At 35.9% G+C, this 20,799-nt stretch overlaps 1 protein-coding gene across 2 annotated transcripts in view; it reads left to right on the top strand.

Moving 5' to 3' along the window:
• Positions 1-19,171, top strand: part of LOC144442440 (uncharacterized) — a 19,185-nt gene extending 14 nt beyond the window's left edge. Inside the window, exons 1-5 of one of the 2 annotated variants that reach the window (XM_078131793.1) lie at positions 1-205; positions 13,114-13,180; positions 15,356-15,385; positions 15,867-16,208; positions 17,382-19,171. The exon at positions 1-205 is cut by the window's left edge and continues 14 nt beyond it. In XM_078131793.1, the coding sequence (XP_077987919.1) occupies positions 13,114-13,180; positions 15,356-15,385; positions 15,867-16,208; positions 17,382-17,980 (1,038 nt within the window). In that variant the 5' untranslated portion in view covers positions 1-205 and the 3' untranslated portion in view covers positions 17,981-19,171. Of the gene's footprint in view, positions 206-13,113; positions 13,181-14,902; positions 15,386-15,866; positions 16,209-17,381 lie in introns of both variants that reach the window. The other variant, XM_078131792.1, reaches the window with a different exon arrangement.
• Positions 19,172-20,799: the final 1,628 nt, after the last annotated feature.

The following is a 20,799-nucleotide window of genomic DNA, read 5'->3' as shown; positions in this document are numbered from 1 at the left end:
ACGGACGCTACAACGTCACACTGCGTCAGAATTGTCGCTAAGAAATCGTCTGAGTCATCGGTTCACTGTTTAGTTGACGGACAGATTGACGTATCTTATCTTTATTGGAAGTACCGTGTGCCTTTGAGTTTGAGATTCACACATAAGTCGACATTCTCGTACAAGTTGTGAAGTTTTTGGAATTCTGTTGTCGTACATTGTTAAGGTGAGTTCACACACTCTATTCCTCAAAATAGTTTACTTTGTATCTATAATGGTTGTATTAACAAAGATGATACATCATTTCTGTACTAAGCGGACATAAAGTTTCATCATCATCTAACGGACTTCTTTTACACATGTCGCGTTCGTTCGACGTGTTCTTTGCAACCACAGGATACGTTGTGATCGTAATATAAAGTTTATAAGGACATCTTGAAAACCGACTCATGTATACAAAACAAACAAAAATGTACTTCACCATCGTCACGGCCGACACATTGAATCCATTATAGCAAATATAAATGAAACCTCCAAAGTCAGACTTGTCCAAACTACTCTTGTCTTTTGTGTCTCGGGGTTAAGTTTGGGCTTTGCAATAGTTAATGACAAAAAAAAGCATCTAACGGTCACGACAGCGTTTTTTCTATCATGCACAAAACAACCTAATGCATGGTTAACTTTACACACCTTGTGTGTCAAGGCCTGGTCGTCGATTCTCCCTAGGGACAGGCATAGTGAAAGAATTTCTAAGGTCAACCTGTAAGTTTTAAAAAGGTGACATGTATATATATAAAGACACGGCTCTGTCGTTCAAGTGGTTTGAGTATTAGTCTACGCAAACCAAAGAAACTTTCCCCGTTTGTTCATAGTCTCTGTACTTTTGTTGACAGAATGTTGTGTTAGCCACCATAAATCCACATTGATTGGAGATTAACGTGTTAGAATATTAGCGCCCTGTTTTCTCTGTAAACATATAGAATGTCGTTTAAGTGCTCCCCTAATTAGAACGGTTTTGAACTGACTGAGCCATTCCAAATACAAATATTATGTATTCCATTCAGCCCCAGGCCTCTTCAATATGGTTAAGCTTTTATCTGTTCCAATCCGTCTCTCTCTCTCTCTCTCTCTCTCTCTCTCTCTCTCTCTCTCTCTCTCTCTCTCTCTCTCTCTCTCTCTCTCTCTCTCTCTCTCTCTCTCTCTCTCTCTCTCTCTCTCTCGCATACATAAAGGCACAGTTGCAATCCTGGTGTATGTATGTCCATGCATGTTATAAATGTTTAGAAGTTGTCCATTTTTTAAATGATTTAGTCCTCTGGCAAGATTTGAAACGCTGACACGCATGGATAAATAATATATTATGGTAGGGTGAGTCTTTTGTCACATCAAATTAAACAGAAATGTTCAGTCGTAGTTTGAAAAGGTTTTGTCCGTTTAATTCTGAAGTCAAACCGTTCCGTTGGATCAGACAAGAAGTGCGGGCAGTTGGTTGGGCCGACTCATTAACCGGTCGGCTGATCACAAGTGGAGGCCCCAGACATATTGTTACTGTTCACCGTTATATTACCAGCCTACTATTCAATACTGATGGTCATAAACAAACGTAGAATTTAGTTCAGTGTGAAATGTAACCTTGTGGGATGGCGCATCAACACATCAAGTCGTTTTTGTGTGTGTGATTGTGTATTGTAACTCAATGTGATAACGGGTACGGTTCTCAATTGCGCACAGAATGCCACCATATAATGGCCTAAAGCCTGGCGAAGGCTATATTCTTGTTAAGTTTAAGCGTACGTGGCCTTTACGGTAATGTAGCTCTACGTCCTTGGACACCGTTGAACACTTTTCTGATGACATTCATACGGTTCCCTCGTTATAAATCAACTAAAGAAAACACCTAACATTGTAAAAAAGGGAATTGAAGAATTAACAATGGGTGAATTCTCATTGTAACATAAATGAAATAAACCTCTGATGATTTTAATGAACGATATAAGCAAACATAAATTCAAACGATTTTAATGTTTTAAAGTAAGCACAAAGCAGGGGACATGTACAGTTGTCCGACATTCTGTTCTCTTAAATGCAAACGGAATTACATTAGATGTTATTCTCCAATATGTTTCTGCGTGTCGCTAGATGAGTAGTGAAAATTCTTTAGTCACGAGTATTTTCCGACTAAATGAAGAAAAATATTGGAGAATTACATAAGTGTACCAGCGCCAGCAGTCTCAAAGAAAACTCGGGGAAAGAAATGGCAATTTTGAACGTTTTGACTCATATTTCGAACACAGCAGAACTAGTGACGTAGACACACGTTGTCGTGACGTAGACGTACGTTGTGGTGACGTAGAACGACCAGAGCATAGATAGTCCATATTTTTTTGTTCAACGTGGCCCGTGCATGGTAAAATGGCATATATATAAGTGTAGATGCAAATTGTGACGACGGTACATATGTACAGATCTCCGGCCGGGTGATAGCATATGTAATTCTTCTTATGAAACAAAGCAGAAAAATGGTCTGGACTCTAGATTATATTGAACTCCTTTGAGGCGTATTACATTCGCTATGACATGACTCTTGGACCATTACAGCCATGTCATCTAACCTGGCCCCGATGCACTTTGTATTACAAATATATTTGTATCTATAAGTTGGTTCATAAAATATTGGTACAATGCAGATAAGGGCACGCCGATTCGCTATGAATGCAAATGAAATAGAAGTAATGCAATACACTGTTTATATCAACTCCATTTAGTAGACGTCATAAAGTTTAACATAAATATTTTTTGCAGACTTCAAAGGCTCCGATGGCAACAAAATGTTCCAATTACTTGTTGTTGTTTTTTTCATTTGTAAAGAGTCGCTGTGTCTGAAGTGTAGTCTTTATCAAGATAAAACATTTGCGGCATATAATATTTAGGTGAGGCTAGGTAAAATTGGTTGTATATTAATTCTAAAAGTTTAACTCAATTTCCTGTGTACGTTGCTGCTCTCAGACCAGTAGTATGTCCCTATTAAAAGAGATGAAAACTGGAATGTTATAGTATATGGTTAATGTTTAAAATTACAGTAAACTTTGACAACAACGAAGGGTGACACTACAACAATGTTCGACCAACTGTATCTCTTAGTCTGCCTCAAGCTGTGCTAAAATTACCTACGAGCAGCAAGTTTATACATTGATGACAATGTAATCTTTCACTCCCTGATGTTTAATTGTAAACAAATTGTGGATAGGACCAAAGCTGGCTAGTCCCTCCATAGATAATATGACACACATATATACACTCACTCACTTCACTGAGACGGTAAACCAACAGCTCCAACACATGATGTTAAATTAGCAACTACAACACAATGCAACATTGCAACTTTGTTTATTATACCAGACTAGATATCCCCACAGTGTCACTATCCTAAAGACTCTGCTTAAAACTCCACAGTAAAATGTACAATAAAAGGGAGTGAAAGATTACACCGTGACTAATAGAGAAACTTCCTGCTATATAGGTAGTTTCAGCACAGCTTGAGACAGGCTAAAAGATACAGTTGGTCGAACATTGTTGTAAATCGAAAACGGAACCAAAAGTAAGCAAAATAAACTGTGTAAACAAACATACAAGACACAATTTCCTGTGTACGTTACTGTTCCGAAGACCTATAGTATGTCCTCGAGAGGGAAAAAAATGGAATGTTACTGTATGGTTAATGTTTAAAAAGTACAATACACTTCGATTAGGCATCTACGAAGAATGACAATAAATCCAAAACGGAACCTTATATAAGCAAAATAAACTTTTTAAACAAACAAACAAACAAACAAACAAACAAACAAACAAACAAACAAGACAAACAAATCAATACCCTGACCCTGAATTCACAAACTTTTATCTTTGCATTAAGGGATCCCTGAAAGGTATGGTAGGTTTCGATTCATTTTGAACAAGTAGCGTCATCATCAGCTTGGCCATACTAAAACTCTTCGGTCATTGTGTTCGGGACATTACTAGCATCCCAGACCACTATGGAAAATATTGGTCTGAGCTACCATGCATGAAATATCCAGTACATTTATAACATTTAGGTAAAGTAGTTACTGAAAGCAACCTTAAAGAAAACCAAAGTCATGAATCAAGTCATCTAAATCGCCTAATGTTCAAATTTGTGTAATTATATGTACTGAAAAGATATTTTTAAGCTTGCAATATTGCAGGTGATTGACAGAAGCTTTTTAACAGAAAGGTGTGGTTCTTTTTGTTTTTTTTGTATATGTAGTACAATTGCGAACAATAGCCACTTCAGGAAAAAATGACAAAGAGATCTCCTAATTGGTCAAACAAATTGGTTCGCTGCTGCTCAGAATAACGAAAAATGTAAGACGGCAAGGAATTAAAAAAAACAACGGGTTTTCACCCTACACTTTACGAAAAATGTAGATTGTACTTTAACGTGCATTGGGTATTGCACTCCGATACACGGGACCTCTATTTTACGTCCTGTCCGAGGGACAAAAATAAAGTATAAAAAGGAACCAAAAATACATGAGACATACAAGTGTACAAATATCCATATGTTCTACAGAGGAGGCAAAATGCATTGCTGGAAACCCAAGTGACCAATAAAAGAACTAGACCCTACTAGAGAATACAGCACCAGGTCTTACTGCGCTGTTTTCTGTTAATATGCACCAAGGTTTTCAACGACTTTGATGAGCCGGCGTGAACGGAACTGACAGACATGACTCTAAATAGAAACTCAGACCATTAAAAGTGGTCTGTGGTAGAAAGGACACTTGAATGTACACTTAGCCTACTAGTACATCTTTGTGTGTATAATGAATGTAATTTTTCAACAGGGTTCTTCAAAATGGCCTTGGACGATCGACTTTGTCAATATAGGCTACCGTGTTGTATAAAGTGTATTGAAACATTTATACGGAGTACCTTAAATCGTCTAACAATGTCTGCTGTGTTAACGCTCTCCCTCCAAGACACTTTCTATTAATGAACAATGCGTCGTTCAAATAAAAAAAAATCCGTCCGTGTCCAATTTTGCAGCCAACTAACTTTGCTCATGGCATAACACTCATTGAGACAAATAATTCACGACTCTAAAAACACTACACTTTCTGAATCATTTATAGAAAGATCTGACTGCTGACAGTAGCCGATATAAAGTATGCTTGACTGTTATAATAGATTGCAAGTAGCTAAACATGCAAACAGTTACTGTACTGAAAAGGGATCAATTCCCTACTATGTGCCTTCTAAGCAAAACGCCAAATCTTTGACTTTAAGGAATACTTGAGTTTTGACAAATTGTGTATGGGCTGGGAAGAGTATTGGAAGAGGAATTTTGATGACCAGCTACATGTATAAATGTACATTCTTTACTACATGATTGATCACATATTGTTGACTTATCTAGCTAGGACCGGAGCAAGTCCTTCACTATCCAAACATGTTTGTGCAATTATTCAGACTCCTTTTTTTTCTGATTTCTCATGGCTATCTTAAAAAAAATTACACGAATTTACTTACGACGCCAATGTCTACGCTTTTATTAAAAAGTGAAATTGAAACGCGTCAAAAATACAAAACAAGAAAACTGTCGCCAACTTCATTGTTGGCGGGAAAGTGGGGTCCTCAAGACTTTGACCGTAAGATCTTAAGAAAACAGTATATCACTTAGAATTTGCAGTAGTTGCACGTATTTTGAGACTATGTCCATGAATCATACCTTGTAGTTGAATTTCAGACACTCTTAATATCTCAAGAAAAAAAATCATGAATAATATTCGCATATCATGGAAACCCTCACGAACATATAATTTATGATGTACAACTCAGAAGTACAAACTTACGACAAAAATTTCTTGGTAGAAAATCTATTTACTTTTGTTTTTATACTGTTTACTGTTATTCAGTAATTAGTTGACTCCCATAGTCACAGGACCAGCTGATTAACAGGGATCTGGACTTTTATTTTGTTAAATATGAAAAAAAAATCCAATTTAAAATTTTAGATTATTGGAAATGCTGACCTCAGTTTGATAATTTTGATCTCTATTTCAAAACTATGTACGGTGGTCGATGATTTTTTCTTGATTTTCACTGAGAATAGGTTGAAGTATTTTTTAACAAATAAAATTCACAGCAAAACTTTAAAGACTGAACATCCGAGGCACTTTTCACGTCAATGCCGTTATTCAGAATGTTGTTTTAAAACCACAAACTACAAATTCTCTCTCTCTCTCTCTCTCTCTCTCTCTCTCTCTCTCTCTCTCTCTCTCTCTCTCTCTCTCTCTCTCTCTCTCTCTCTCTCTCTCTCTCTCTCTCTCTCTCTCTCTCTCTCTCTCTCTCTCTCTATTTGTTATGCTCTTCTTGAATGAGTCAATGTATATGTATACGTAGTCACTCTTCTCACCTAATTACCATGCAACTGTCTTTTTAGTATCAACAAACAAGACATAACCATGGTAAACGTACATGGTAACATTGTATTAGCCTGGTTACGTTACATAAATTAAGGCCTTATTATTACGTGTAGTCATTTATTAGGCAATCGTTGATGCAATAATAATGCATTACTTAAAATACACGACAAAGAGCACGTAAACTTCGAAGCTCGATTTTTCAGACATCTCTAAAACTTTGAATCGTCCATTGTATTTATGTGTATATCCCATGATGCAATATTGTCGGGTCTTGACAAAATCACTGTACCGAATCGGCTGAGTAAAGAAGTTCATCCAACGCACGACGAAGCAAAATAGTTGAAATGGGCTGTATATAACAACTTTACGGGTAAAAACCATCACCGAGATACACTCGTCAATCGCGAATAATGTCAATGGGCTATTTAAGAGGAATTCTTTGTTTGTGGAGACAAGACAGTTGATCCAGAATCACGGAGCAAAGGTAAAATTTCTGTCTTGTTCTGTCTGTGTCTTATCTGTTGTACGCGTCTTTAGGAATTTGTTTTCATTGTTTGGTTTTTTTCTTTTATATTATGGATCATGGCCCTGCCTTGAAGGACACGTTGTCAGGGTTTCGTCTTCAGTGATTTTGAAAATTTCAAAATATAACTTTGGCATTTGGGACACCGATTTACGGATTTTTTTGCGTTGTACTTCTAAGACGGTGTTATCTGAAGTTCAGACAGTTCTAAAAGATGATTTATTGGTAATAGCGTGAGGTTTACGGGACAAATTGCGAGTAAAAAGTAAATTTTGTGTGTAATATAAGTGTAACGTTCAATGCCAGAGTGACCGTAACATTTGACTACATCCGAGTCACCGGTAAAGTAGCAGGCATGACTTCGCGATAACATGCTCAATACTCTACAATAAAAGTTTTATGTACCAACAAAACGATTCAAAACATATTAGCAAGCTGAACGTCATGTATCGCATTCACTTATCAAAAAGAAATGTAAACATGTTGTTAGAACGAAGACCTTCAATGCTAAAGTCGGGTAACTGGGTAGAGACATCTGCTCTCAGCGACGCTATGGTTTCAAAGCGATCCATACAAGAATAGGTATAAGTTGTGACGTCACGGTCAATCGTTAAGATGGTATGTTACGTATTTATACCTAATGGTAACATGTCACTTGTTTGTTTTCTCAGACTAGCCAAATGTCCCCGGGACAATCTTGCTTTCTTTTCTCTTTGTAAGACAGTCTTAACGATTACAGTATCTTGAGAATGTCACATGGTGATAAATAGGTACATTTCGCCAGGGTTGTTTACAATTATTAAATAATTACTGAAAGAGAGAGAGAGAGAGAGAGAGAGAGAGAGAGAGAGAGAGAGAGAGAGAGAGAGAGAGAGAGAGAGAGAGAGAGAGAGAGAGAGAGAGAGAGAGAGAGAGAGAGAGAGAGAGAGAGAGAGAGAGAGAGAGAGGAGGGGGGAGGGAGAGCGAGAGAGAGAGCGAGAGAGAGAGAGAAAATAGAAAACAACTTGAGAGAAAGTCAGACAAACAGATAAGAACATGCCAAGCTGGAAGGGGGGGGGGGGCGAACAGTGTAATGAAAAAGACCAGTGACCTTAATAGATTATTTCGTTCCTTTATAAGCGCAATGGTCTGTGACAATTTCGTTAACTAGTAATATAACGTACACTAAATCTTTTACAACCGATTTTATGACTGACGTTAAATTCTTACTTAATTTGTGAAATGCCAGTCTGTGAAACTAGAAACTTTGATAAGAAAGGGACAAAACAACTGGCAAAAATCTCGAGTTATTGCCACTGCACTGCACGGAGTACACTTAGAGCCTCATTTATATTTGTGTAAATGTAAGCCGTACATGTAAAGTTGTGTTATAAAGATAAACATCCCCGTATATCAAGTGAATGCGAAAAACTTCAGGCCAAAAGCCGCAATGTTGTGAAACACTTTTCGGGTGTTTTTTTGTCGACCCTTGAGGCAAAAACTGGTTATCTGGTGTGAAAGTAAAGTTGAAAATACTTTTCAATAGAGGCTGATTGATTACAGTGCTTAGAAAAAACACCATTATCTCTGATGTGAATAAAAGTAGAAATATGCTCCTTACTGGCCAAAATTAGAGTATGAACAATACGGCCATGCAAATGATTTAGAGGCAATGTTGCTTTGAACAGACACGGGACGTAAAGTTGACTGAAGCGTAACTGTTAATAATAGAGTGGTAAATGAATCTTTGCAACGCCTGTTACGTCTGTAGATCAATATTTAGTTGTCAAGGTAACGAACGCCACGTGATAATCAGAGCACGAATTACGAGGCTTCGTGACGTGGACGCCATCTTTGAAGCTCGGTAATTAACACGTCGGTGCACTGTTGTAGAATCTTTAGAGGTAGCACGCGTGGGTTCCATACACAACATACAATGTACAAAGAAAGTAATTTATTGGTCAACGACACAAAAGATATAAAGACTGCCGATATAATTAATTGAGACAGAATACGATACTTTGACTTTTGGTTTACCTTTTTCCCACTACCTAACGATCGCTACCACCGTGGTGACTTTGCCTACTTGACAACTAAGCATCGGCTGTGTTGTCCGGTAAATGCCTATCGAGACGCTATATCCAAACCCGGTGTCAAGGAGCAGCTAACATGTTTTAAATGCATCCGAAAGAAAATAATTGTGTAATTTACGTGCAGAACATAGTCTATGATACCAGTTGCCGCGTAACTATCATTTCAATACAGTTAAAAACAACCTGTGGGCGCCTCATTTGAGATAATCCCCAGATAATCATAAACCGTTATGTTGTCAAGGAGAAAAAAACAACATGTTGTTTGTTTTACTGTTGACATACCGTTTAATATTGAAGACATGGTTCCTGTTTTCACGACCTGTATGACATTTCAGTCGGGAAACGTCAAAACACGGCGATGCTTTTGAAAAGTAGTTGACGTATTTGATATATCGTATAGTCAATAACAAAATGTAAACATAAAATTAATAGTAGTTTATACTTTAAAGTTTTATCGAACTTTTGTAGCGCATCCTTTATTAGTTTTCTTTGACTAACAACTTTAAACACAATGAGGACATTAATAGGTCATAAAAGAGAGAAGTAAACGTTATAGAATTTTAGACTAGAATTCGAGACTTAGAATTGTGGACCAAATGGTTTCAATTGAATACCAATGAAGAATCTCATTTAAAAGAACCTAACGTCGAGTGATGACTACTCCGGGAGAGGGGGTGTTTCACAAACAAAGGCATTTGTGTTTTTTAGTGTTTGATTATCCAAAATGCCATATATGAATGGACAATTGGTACTTATTTGTATAAAAATAACAAACAAAACTTTACTATTTTCTTCTACTTTAACTTGGAAAAAGACACGAAACAATGGCGAACAACATAGACCAAGTCTAGCCAGGGGTAATAATTGTAAAGCGCTTTGTGCACGCCGTGGGAAAGCGCTATATAAGAACCCAACATTGTCATTATTATTATTATTTAATGATATTGGGAAAGTCAAAATACATTTTCCCACATACATTTCAATGGAGGACTGCATTTTCCTATTTTCACATTTTTAAAGACATACTTCCGAGACCTCGAAACGTGTACAATAATGTACAAAAATATGTTTCATTCAACATACATCTTTCTAAATCAAATAAAAAAAGTATACACACATAATAAAAAAGACAACTAACATCTATAACAGTGACAACAATTCAGCCATTTCATTGCGAAGACCTACATTCAAACTGGGTTTATTACCGCCACGATTTATTACTGGAAACCTGTCACTATATATATCCACAGGTACACACAAAAATCCTTTACTCACTTGAAATTGTGACAACTATATCGCGACAAAAACTTCAACGGCTTATGCCGTAAAACTGCAGGATAGTCGTAAAATCAAGACGACATCCAAATCGACAAAGAGAACGAAGTTTACAAAGGCCGTCTACATATATGTGGTTATACTATGTTATGTACGATTAACAAATCTCAGGTGGTCAAAAATGAGACCCAGTTTTGACTAAAGTCAGTTAAAATAAGCAAATAAAATAGCCTGTATTTTGAGATCAATTCATATAGATTAGAATAGATAACATGGTACAAAACATATACCAACTAAAAATGAACCTCATAGGGATATCAAGGGAGGTCGTACAATCTTGCACAAGCACAACAAACATCGTCCGTTTAGGTCAAAACCCCCTCCCCCTACCTCTAAACGAACCCTCACAATGCGACATCAAACATTTATATTTGATGTACACTATGATGAGAACTGTAGTAGTCACACCACTATGATCGGTGTAATGTAAAACACATGATTGTAAACACGTTAAAGGTCATTAAAATACTACCAGAAACCCAGCAGCATATCTCTCACTCAAGTAAATTGTTATCAATTTATCAACATCTTAGTTAGTAAATACAAAAGCTGCTGTCATTGAAGGAATGAAAGTTTTCCGACGAAATTTGGTTAAAAGTGCGAAAATGGAGTTCAGCAATCGCAGACCCCTCCCCCAAATGAACGTAGTTCGTTTATTGAGCTTGTGTGACATTGAGCGATCGTCCCTTAGTAACTAACAATACAAAAGTGGAAGCTATAAATAAAAAGTGTTTCCCCAAATTTACCATGTGTAACTTCGTATTCTGATACAAGCTGTCATAATTATTTTGTTTAAGCCATTGATAACATTTAGAATGCAGAGTACGTAGTGTTGGAAATATTAACTTGCCGAGGTAAAGTATAGTCTGTCGATTGTTGTATTTCACATCTGTATACACGTTAACTTATATGAGAAGTAAATGTTCGCTTCTTTGCGCTCATAAATCTTTGCAGCACACTGTGGAAGCTTTGAAATCGAGACTGGTGTTGTTGTTGTTGTTGCTGTTGTTTGTTTTTTCATCGAATATTGCTACTGATAACATTAATATAATGTCATGTGGTAAATTTACGATAAAATCGTTAATGAGTTGCAACGTTATGTGATTCATCATATGCATGGTTTAAAAGTTGAAATTATATTAGTATCTTGCAGAGTGAGCATGGACAAAATTTAAAAATTAAGACCATAAAATGTTAGACTGTGCCCCTTTAACGTGTTCTCCGGATAAAAGACACTCGGGGATCGGCGTCATCGTCTGGACGCGGCCCACTTGGTATCTTTGGGGAAAACGGTTTTGACTGATGAGGTGTGACGTTTCAGTGAAATACAATGTTCGACACGGTGGGCCTCTTCGTTTTTCAATACGGCATTTGGTTAGTTAACCCCGTTGTATGGTCCTCTGCATAGCGGACAATAACTTGTGATTCCACTGTGTGAGTCCTATAGCTTTTTAACTTTCTAGTTTGCTCGACTCAGTGCATTTCAATTCATCCATCGTGGAAGTATAATTCGTCTACTCGATTCGTCAACGTACACGTGATTGGCGAGGTGCTGAAAAGACACCGCCTAACAACTATGTCAACAAAACAAGATATAACAAACAAACAAATAAATGATATGATAACATTAACCTTGGGATGACACTGACGAGACACGGCTGTGATTCTAAGACTCAATGAAAGTATATCCATTCAGTCAGTCTGTCAGTCATTCATCCACCCACCCATCCATCCATCCATTCATTCATTCATTCACTCACTCACTCAACCGTATCTAGTACACTTAAATCCCTTTGTTGTGGGGTAGTGGCATGGTAACAGTTCATTGTTCCACGTGGACTTCTTCTTCAACGAATGTCGTGATGAAAAAGCCTAAAAATGCCTTCAATGCTCCTTTGTGTTTGAAATCAGAGTCTGTCTATTGATGTTTTCGTCTATATATCTATCAGTGAGTGTGTCATGTCATCAACGAAGGACACATGCTCTAAGGTTAATTCAGGATTCGTCCACTTTGTCATACGTAGGCTAATATATGGGGCACTTAACATGAAAATAGTCAAAGTAGAAACATTGGCGAGTTGAATCAATATTGATTAGATTGATTAATGATATCGATTAAGAACAGAAAAATACAAACACGTATAACGCAATGACAGTGACCATTTTATTTCTATCAATCCGAAAGGGAAAGAATCCATGAAACAACTATATCATACCAGAAATTGTACATTGATGTGAGTAAATTGTCCTCTCAGATACATTTCTATATTTCTTCTTTATTTTGTCATTTATATTTTTCAGGAATGACGTCGATTATAATTAATTTTAGACAAATGTATGGTATTTAGAAAACTATGAATTTCGGTGTTCGACTGAAGTGTTGTCGAGGCTGGGGTACATTTTTGTACCTATAAAGTTTGACAAACTTTCATGTCACATGATAATTAGTCATTGTTTATTTTACAAATAGAAACGAATACATTGTTAAACTACTTCTACGGATATACACATATAATTGTGTGTCTTCTGATATAATTCATAATTAATGAAGTACTGTCACCATATTTAATGACCAATAAAATCTCGTGCTATCGGCGAAACACGAATATTATATATACACTTATAGCCTGGCTATGATGGCACTAGTAGTCTTATTGCCACGAGGGCAAACTTGCATTAGCGGAAAAGGTTTTAATGATATCCCGGACATCCAATACAGTTTTTAATTCTTATAATGGTTTGTATTTTAACTTTTCAGATGACGAGTTATTTATTTCATATCTTCTTGACATCAGTCATGTTATCAACTGTTTCAGGACTTATTGGTGAGTTTTAAGTTTTGTCATCATCATATGAATGAAAGGATAATTTCATAGAAAATATTTGCAAATGTGATCACAGGGCACAGGAAGCATTTCATTGGTGATTCGAATATATATATATATATATATATATATATATATATATATATATATATATATATATATATTAATAAATTTATTTATTTATTTATTTATTTATTTATTTATTTATTTATTTATTTATTTATGGTATAATAAACTAAATGTGATAACCCGTTACATAAATTCATTATAATATTGTAACCCCTCCCCACCCCCCCCCCCCAAACAAACAAACCGCCACAACCCACTAAACTGACAGGTAAGCATTTATTAACAATGAAATGATGCACGAATAGGCAGATTGCAGACTTGCATTGTGTATTATTATATTGATACAATCTGGGATGTTACATTTAGTGTAGTTGTAGGTATATCGGCAGAACGTAAATGATTCTCCACTCTTACTACCTTTTTTGGGTACCAGAATCTTACGAGCTTGTCTACGTTAGGATTTAGCTACACAGGTATCATCAATCACAATTACGCTCTTACACTCAGGCAGAGAGACACCGCACACCAATCAAAATCTAATCAGTCTGTATTTCTCCATATCCCTAACATATAAGTCTAGTTGTCACCTTGAAATTATGGTGATGTCATTATTCTAAATATAATTTGCTATAAATAAATTATTTTTCACCTATAGATGCATTGTTCTAGAAGACACGATGAACTTTTCACACGAATATTTAAGATTGAGATTTAAGATCATGTCATATGTAAATGTTTCATGTGTAAGACAAATGTCTATCACACTATTAGAAAATTAGGTATTAGCCTGAAATCGATAATCAACAAGTTAGGTTGTTTACAAGTACTAATCTATGTTGTTTATTGAAAATACTTGACATCAAAACACTTGAATCGTTAGTTACCAAGATAAATGCAATTAATACAAGATTGGTAGAAAAATCAACATATTAGTAGATCACGCTGTTGTTAGCTCCTGTTTGTAAGTAAGTAGTACAAAGGTAAATTTTTATAATACGTTAGTTTTGGTAAAATATGCCAAAATCCCAAGTTAACATTTTTTGATCGTAACAATATATGTGAATCTATTATCCAAATCACCTTTTAAAAATAATGTTAATCTGAATGTATTATTTACATTTTATTGGTAATTATAGAACTCAGTAAGAGGATTTTAATGCGTATGTAATGATTATACTGAGTGGCTTACGAAATGAAATCGGAGTACATATTTTGCCAAGTCTCATAATTATCATAATACATTCTTTTATCAAAAGTAGATTTCTTGTATGATTTAATAATTCAAACATTTTCACTTGCATCTACAAATGAAATAGATTATTACTTTAAAAATAAAAATAATAACATGGAATACACTGAAAGGAAATTATTTATATTGATAAAATTTCTGGCAATTGTTAAATCAACACACTTTTGGATGTGACAACCTTACACCTGTTAGAAAGATGTCTAACACAACAACATAATTCAACTACTACCATAAAGTAAATTGTCACATGTTAGTAATACCTTCATACACTGTATCAGCGATAAATGGTTGAAATGCATGTATCTACGACTAGTACTAGTTTCTCACCTTAGTAGGATTTTTCCATGAAGTGTGTATATACCTATATACATTGTGTCTCCCTCTTTATCATTATTCTACTTTAGACTTGGTGATAAACCCATTTACAATGGCAGATCCTAATCCAGCTGGCGCTTCACCATATTATGAAAAAGACGTGGATGAATTAATCGGTTCTGCTACCATTGCGGTCCTGAATAGCGGCGATGAAACACTTCCAGCTCCTGCTTCCGGAAACAACTATGATATCAAAATGTACATATGTGAACTTGACAATAGTGGTGCATGCACCATAGGTACTGCCGTTGAGATCACTGTTTTCAATCTCAATGATAATTCTGGTAAACGTGCTCAAGAGCTACAAATTTCTTCATCCGGTGGCCAGCATTTGTACAACTCCGGGGCTTATAACATTAATTATCCAAGCAGTGTATGCTCAACTCATAGCCATTTATGTGTTATGATAGAGAATACAGGTACATACACAGACAACGATGCCACCAATGATTATAAATGTTTAAAATTTGTGTTTGGAGCAGGTTTTGCTGGTTCTACTGATTGTGTATCAGGTTAGTAATTAGACAATATAAATTGTCTTCATTATACTCTTTGTATCATAATAATGACTGTAAATGTAAAATGGAGGCACAGTGCCAATTTATACTGTCATTGAGACTACAGATTAATAATATTCGCCAAAATCCATTTATGTTGGGTTATAAATAATGATAACATCATAAAATAAACTCAAAAGTCTTTGTAATGGTATGAATACGGTATATAGATTGTTGTTGTTTTTGTTATTGTTGTTGTTGTTGTTGTTGTTGTTGTTGTTGATGATGTTTTACATCATTTGATAGCACAGAACGTAGGTTTGTTTTTCATTTAAATTTCGTTAAATCAGAATCCAGTAACCAACATCTGTACATTTGATAAAATCTGTAAACTTCGAACCCGTTTGAGTCGAATATTTCCGTGTTAAGTTTGTGAAGTTTTATTTGTGTATACGTACCCAAGGTTTCATTAACTTGTTCATCTTACATCAATTAGATGTGGTTCCTGTAGCCCTTGACGTCACAAACCAAGATCCAGTCAACATGACTGCAAACTCTACCATAGAACTAACCTACTCTATACAACTAAAGAATGCTGGTGGGACTGCAATAGCTGGTGCAGCCGATAGCATTACTTTTGAAGCCTTCATTGCCAGTACCGAAAGCGAGTCAGTGGGTACAGTCTTAAATATCGATGACGCACAACACGTCATTGGTGACGTCAGTGCTGGGATAGATGAATGGGAAACTACACCATACACAGGAAGCAAAGTAACATTTACTGTGCCACTAGAGACTTGCAGTGATTATAATTACTTCTGTGTCAAGTTTGTGAAAGGTGAGTAGGGTTAACATATTACTCTTTTCAAGACTTCACATCAAAAAGAAAACACGACCACATGCTTTTATCTCTAGGAGAGCGAATTCTTAGTTTCTAAGCTTAATTTCATAATCTCCGTGTGGGATTAACATATAAAAAGATCATTACCGACCGACGTAGTACATTGAGAACATTGATGAATGCCTTCGACCTCGTCTTAAGGCGTCGTTACCATATGGTTTTCTCCACATTTTAGTATACTTATGCTAAATTAAGTCATCGAATCATATCGTGTACGTATTGCCAGGTTTAAGCACACACCTTAGTAGGGTCTATGGTTTAAGTTTTGCAAATATTAAGTGATTGTTAAGTATGCTTCAGGGTGTAGTATAGAATACTATGATTATCTTTTATTATTAAGGAAAAGTTACCCAACCAAACTTGAAATACAAACCCAGCTTGTGTCACTTTAATGGACCAGAATGGAAGATCTAGAGAACACTTCGATTACATAGAGTCCTCTGCTGACGGTACACTATACTCCGCCACTGTGCATATTCGTATGGATATCATACGAGTCTCCTTTCTGTGTGTCGTGTACGTGTATACTTCACACACATAGATGTACGCTGCATAATATATGGTAGAGAATCCAATGAAAACCAACAGAAGAAAGAATACACAGAGTTCTGTAATCGTTCCCCCTTTCTTTAATATTATTAGGGTTGTCAGTGGATGAGTGGTTGAACCACTTGCCTCTTACCACTATGACCGGTGTTCGAACCTATCAGTGTTTGATTAAATTTGACGAGTGTAGTTCAGTTTGACTCTACACAGAACAACGCAGGTTTCTCCGGGTACGCCGATTTCTCTCCTGCACTTAACCTTCCTCCTGTTATTGGACAATGCCTGTTGGATGGTTTATCATAAATAAATATAAAATAAATAATAAATAAATGTAGTAGAGGATATATCGCCGGATAATAGAAAAGTGACAACATTTTTTTACAATCCATATATAATATATTGTAACTGATCAAGTAGTTGTTCACCTGCATGTGTGGTCGTCGAAAGATGAATCGTCATAATTATCGCCCTCATACGATATGAAAAATTTCGATTTTTGAGGTACCTAAATCAAAAATGGACGAAGGAAGATTACCAGTAAAATATATATCTTTAATATTTCAGGTGCCTCTGCTTCATACGATGACGATGACAGCAACAATTTGATTTGTATATCCTTTGGTGACAGTACTAGCGGTCTTGATGTCATCAACTGTCCCGTTACAGAGACTAATGTGTCGGTAACTACCAGATCACCAGAAGTAGCAACTACCGTTGCAGCCACATCGCCGAAGACAAATGTTAGTACGGTTGCACCCGAACAGAATGAAAGTGGTTACATAGATATTCATGTTGGAGCTGTTGTGGGTATTGCATTAGGTTGCGCTGTAGCTGGTGCAGTCGTAGTTGGCCTCGGTGCTCTTGCTAAGAGCATGCTCTCAAAACCGGGAAATACAGCCAAAGTCCACGACTCAGCAGAAACTGGAAACAGTAAAGCCAACCTCGATACTTCAAATGAAGAAAAACCCGACGAGACACCAGAAAACGTCTACTCTGAAGCACCAGCGAACGGAGATGCTCAACCAGTAGCTCCTGAAAATGCCGAAACACAACCACCAGTGGAAAACGTCGAAGCGCCCTCTGAGCCAGTAAGTGAGTCTGTCCCAGCAACACCCGGTACAGAGGTGACAATACAAGACGTCAACCCAACTGACATCGCCTGATATGAGTAGTAACATTTTCAGTACAATGATCCATTTACAATTTTTAATCGTGTGTTTGTAAAAAGTACATCTTTAATGATTTTTTTTTTACATTTTGTATTTCTAATTAAGAAAGACTATTTTAAATCTAAATTCAAAACTGTATCACTATTGTTGGAACGACAGATATACTATCATAATATTATTCATTGGCAATATGTTCCCAGTACTATTATACATATTTTTTATAATTATTCTGATTTGAACAAGTTGAAGCTATGCTTTCGTCAAAATAGGAAAGATACTTGAAAAACTACTATAGCCTAGAATCCACTGGTCTGGGGATTTTGGTTTTTGCCTTTCCCCTACCACGCCTGGTATTTCGCTAGTGACCATTTGCGTTAAAGAACCTATGGTGAGAAAGCAGCCGCAATTCTTATTTCCTCGCACCGTATGAGTTGACGTCGATATTGCCAACACGTGATTAGAACCAACTCCGTGTTGGAGGGTTGAACTCTAAGATGTAAACACGATTACCATATATTCCATATCGCTTATAGAAATAATAATCCAACCTTAGGTTTGAATACACGACCATTATGGCGAAATAACAGATGTAGGGGAAAGGCATGAGCCCCCTCACACGACTGGATTCTTCAGTGGATAATTACCACGGCCTATCGACACCATTTATCAGCGGCCTTCAATGTTATGATACAGTCTAATAATCCGAGATAACTAGGAACCCCTTAGCGTCATCCAAATAGTTATTACCTCAATAGATAGAAACATATATACTTCGTAGGATATTTTGTAAAATCATCAAACCAAAGAAAAATATATATAATTTTAACAGAAATCTTTAAATTTAGAAAAAGTTCAAAGTTATTGTACAAATTAAACGCAAAGATGTGTATATAGCTTCCTTTTTTTAATCAATTTTTTTTTATGTAAAAGTAACATGAGTTTGCTGTGCTTTTCATACTAAAACAAGACATGACTTGTATACATGTTTACCTAAATGAAAGGAACCAATGTATATAGAGAATGAATTATTCAGAGTTTGTTATATTTCATGGCTTCTACATGATGGCGTCTCTTATTATTATAATTTCATGAGATCACGTGACTGGGTTCATGACAGCTGTCCTGTACAAAGACTATGTTTCCGTCCAATTTTACAAATTAACATATATTTTATCACATCATATATATATATATATATATATATATATATATATATATATATATATATATATATATATATATATATATATATATATACAACTAAGATCACTCTCTTGTTTGAAGTACAGTCTACTGAACGTCATACAGTGATTTTCACAATACCCTACAGCTTTTCTATTTGATACGACCACATAGAACCCAATAAGAAACTAGACATGGTACACTTTAAGATAGCAAGATTGAATGAGTACAGTTTCTTGCTACATTTTGTCTAAGTGAATTGAACCACACATGCCACTATACAGACATCAAATGAATACCGCAAAGGGCATTTTACGCGCTCTTCATCGGATGTTTGTTAGTAAGAAAAACATTGGCGCCCGCATGGAGTTGCAGTTCATTTATGGTGTATTTCATTTAGACTAAATGTAGCAAAAACTGCCATCTTGATATATATATTGAAGTGTGGCATGTGCAGTGTCGTGTTGTTCTCTGTATATTTGTATTAAACAGAAAGGCTGAACCCTATTGTAAAATTCACAATATATATAAGTGAATCAGTCGTCAATGGTTTCCGTTCGATTCCAACACTACGCTATTTAGGAGTCTCTTAGTAATTTCGTGAGTGTAACTGAAACATACCAGACACAGTGCTTTCAAAAAATTAGCATAATCTCAGACAATGGCTGGACACTATGTCTGAGGATGTCTTTACCGAAATAAACGACGCCCGTGAGTGTTACATTGTAACTCTCTGTGTCAAATACAACTATTATTGATACATGTTACAAATATTATCAACGATGCTTCTATTAAGGCCAAACAAGAAAAGTTGTTTGGTTAGGGTTACCCGACCCCACCTAGTTTTTCACGCCGACCCTAAACTTTTTTTACGTATTCGAGAAAATTAATAATAAAATCGCGAAAATCTCGCAAGAAATAGTGGGTGCTGAAACTGACATCAACTTAAAAAGACAATATAAAACTATTCTTCCAATCTGTAATGGTTGTAAATATGATAGGAAGAAATAAACAACACAGAGACCATTTGGAAAACAATGGAAAACCTGAACTAGTCACTCACACATAAAAAAAATATAATAAAATAAAATAAAACATCTACCTACCCCACCTATTTTAAAATTGAATGTAATCGGAACCACACAATTGTTTTACGCCTTAGTGGCATTGTCAAAGAAGGAAAACAAATATTGAATATTGCACAAGACATGACAATGATTCTAGTTAATTATAAAGTAATACGTCAATATTAAGTATGTTTCTGTGTCTCTAATTTAATTAATACAAATCGAAGCCATGTTAATTGTTTTTTGTAAAGGTCTTATGTAATATATTTGAATATACTGATTAAAATCATGTAATGTTGATCCGTTATAAGGACTGTTGCACTTCTTTGTTTTGAAAAGAGCCTCAACATATATTTATCGTGATATTCGTCCATAATTAGTATCGGTAATTTGCAAAATAGCCATCTTACTAGTTCTGCCCTGATGTATGGCATCACTCAATCGATAAACACAATTCATTTTGTAAATACCTTCGCCATATTTTTTGCAACCACAAATAATCCAGTCTTGGTTATCATGACCCTGAGAGTAAGGGTATCCGATCACACCAGATTTAACTGAGTG

Source organism: Glandiceps talaboti, chromosome 11 (genome assembly GCF_964340395.1).
Source record: "Glandiceps talaboti chromosome 11, keGlaTala1.1, whole genome shotgun sequence".
Lineage (NCBI taxonomy): Eukaryota > Metazoa > Hemichordata > Enteropneusta > Spengelidae > Glandiceps > Glandiceps talaboti.
The sequence above is the reverse complement of the archived record's forward strand: the minus strand, read 5'-3'. Positions and strand labels throughout refer to the sequence as shown.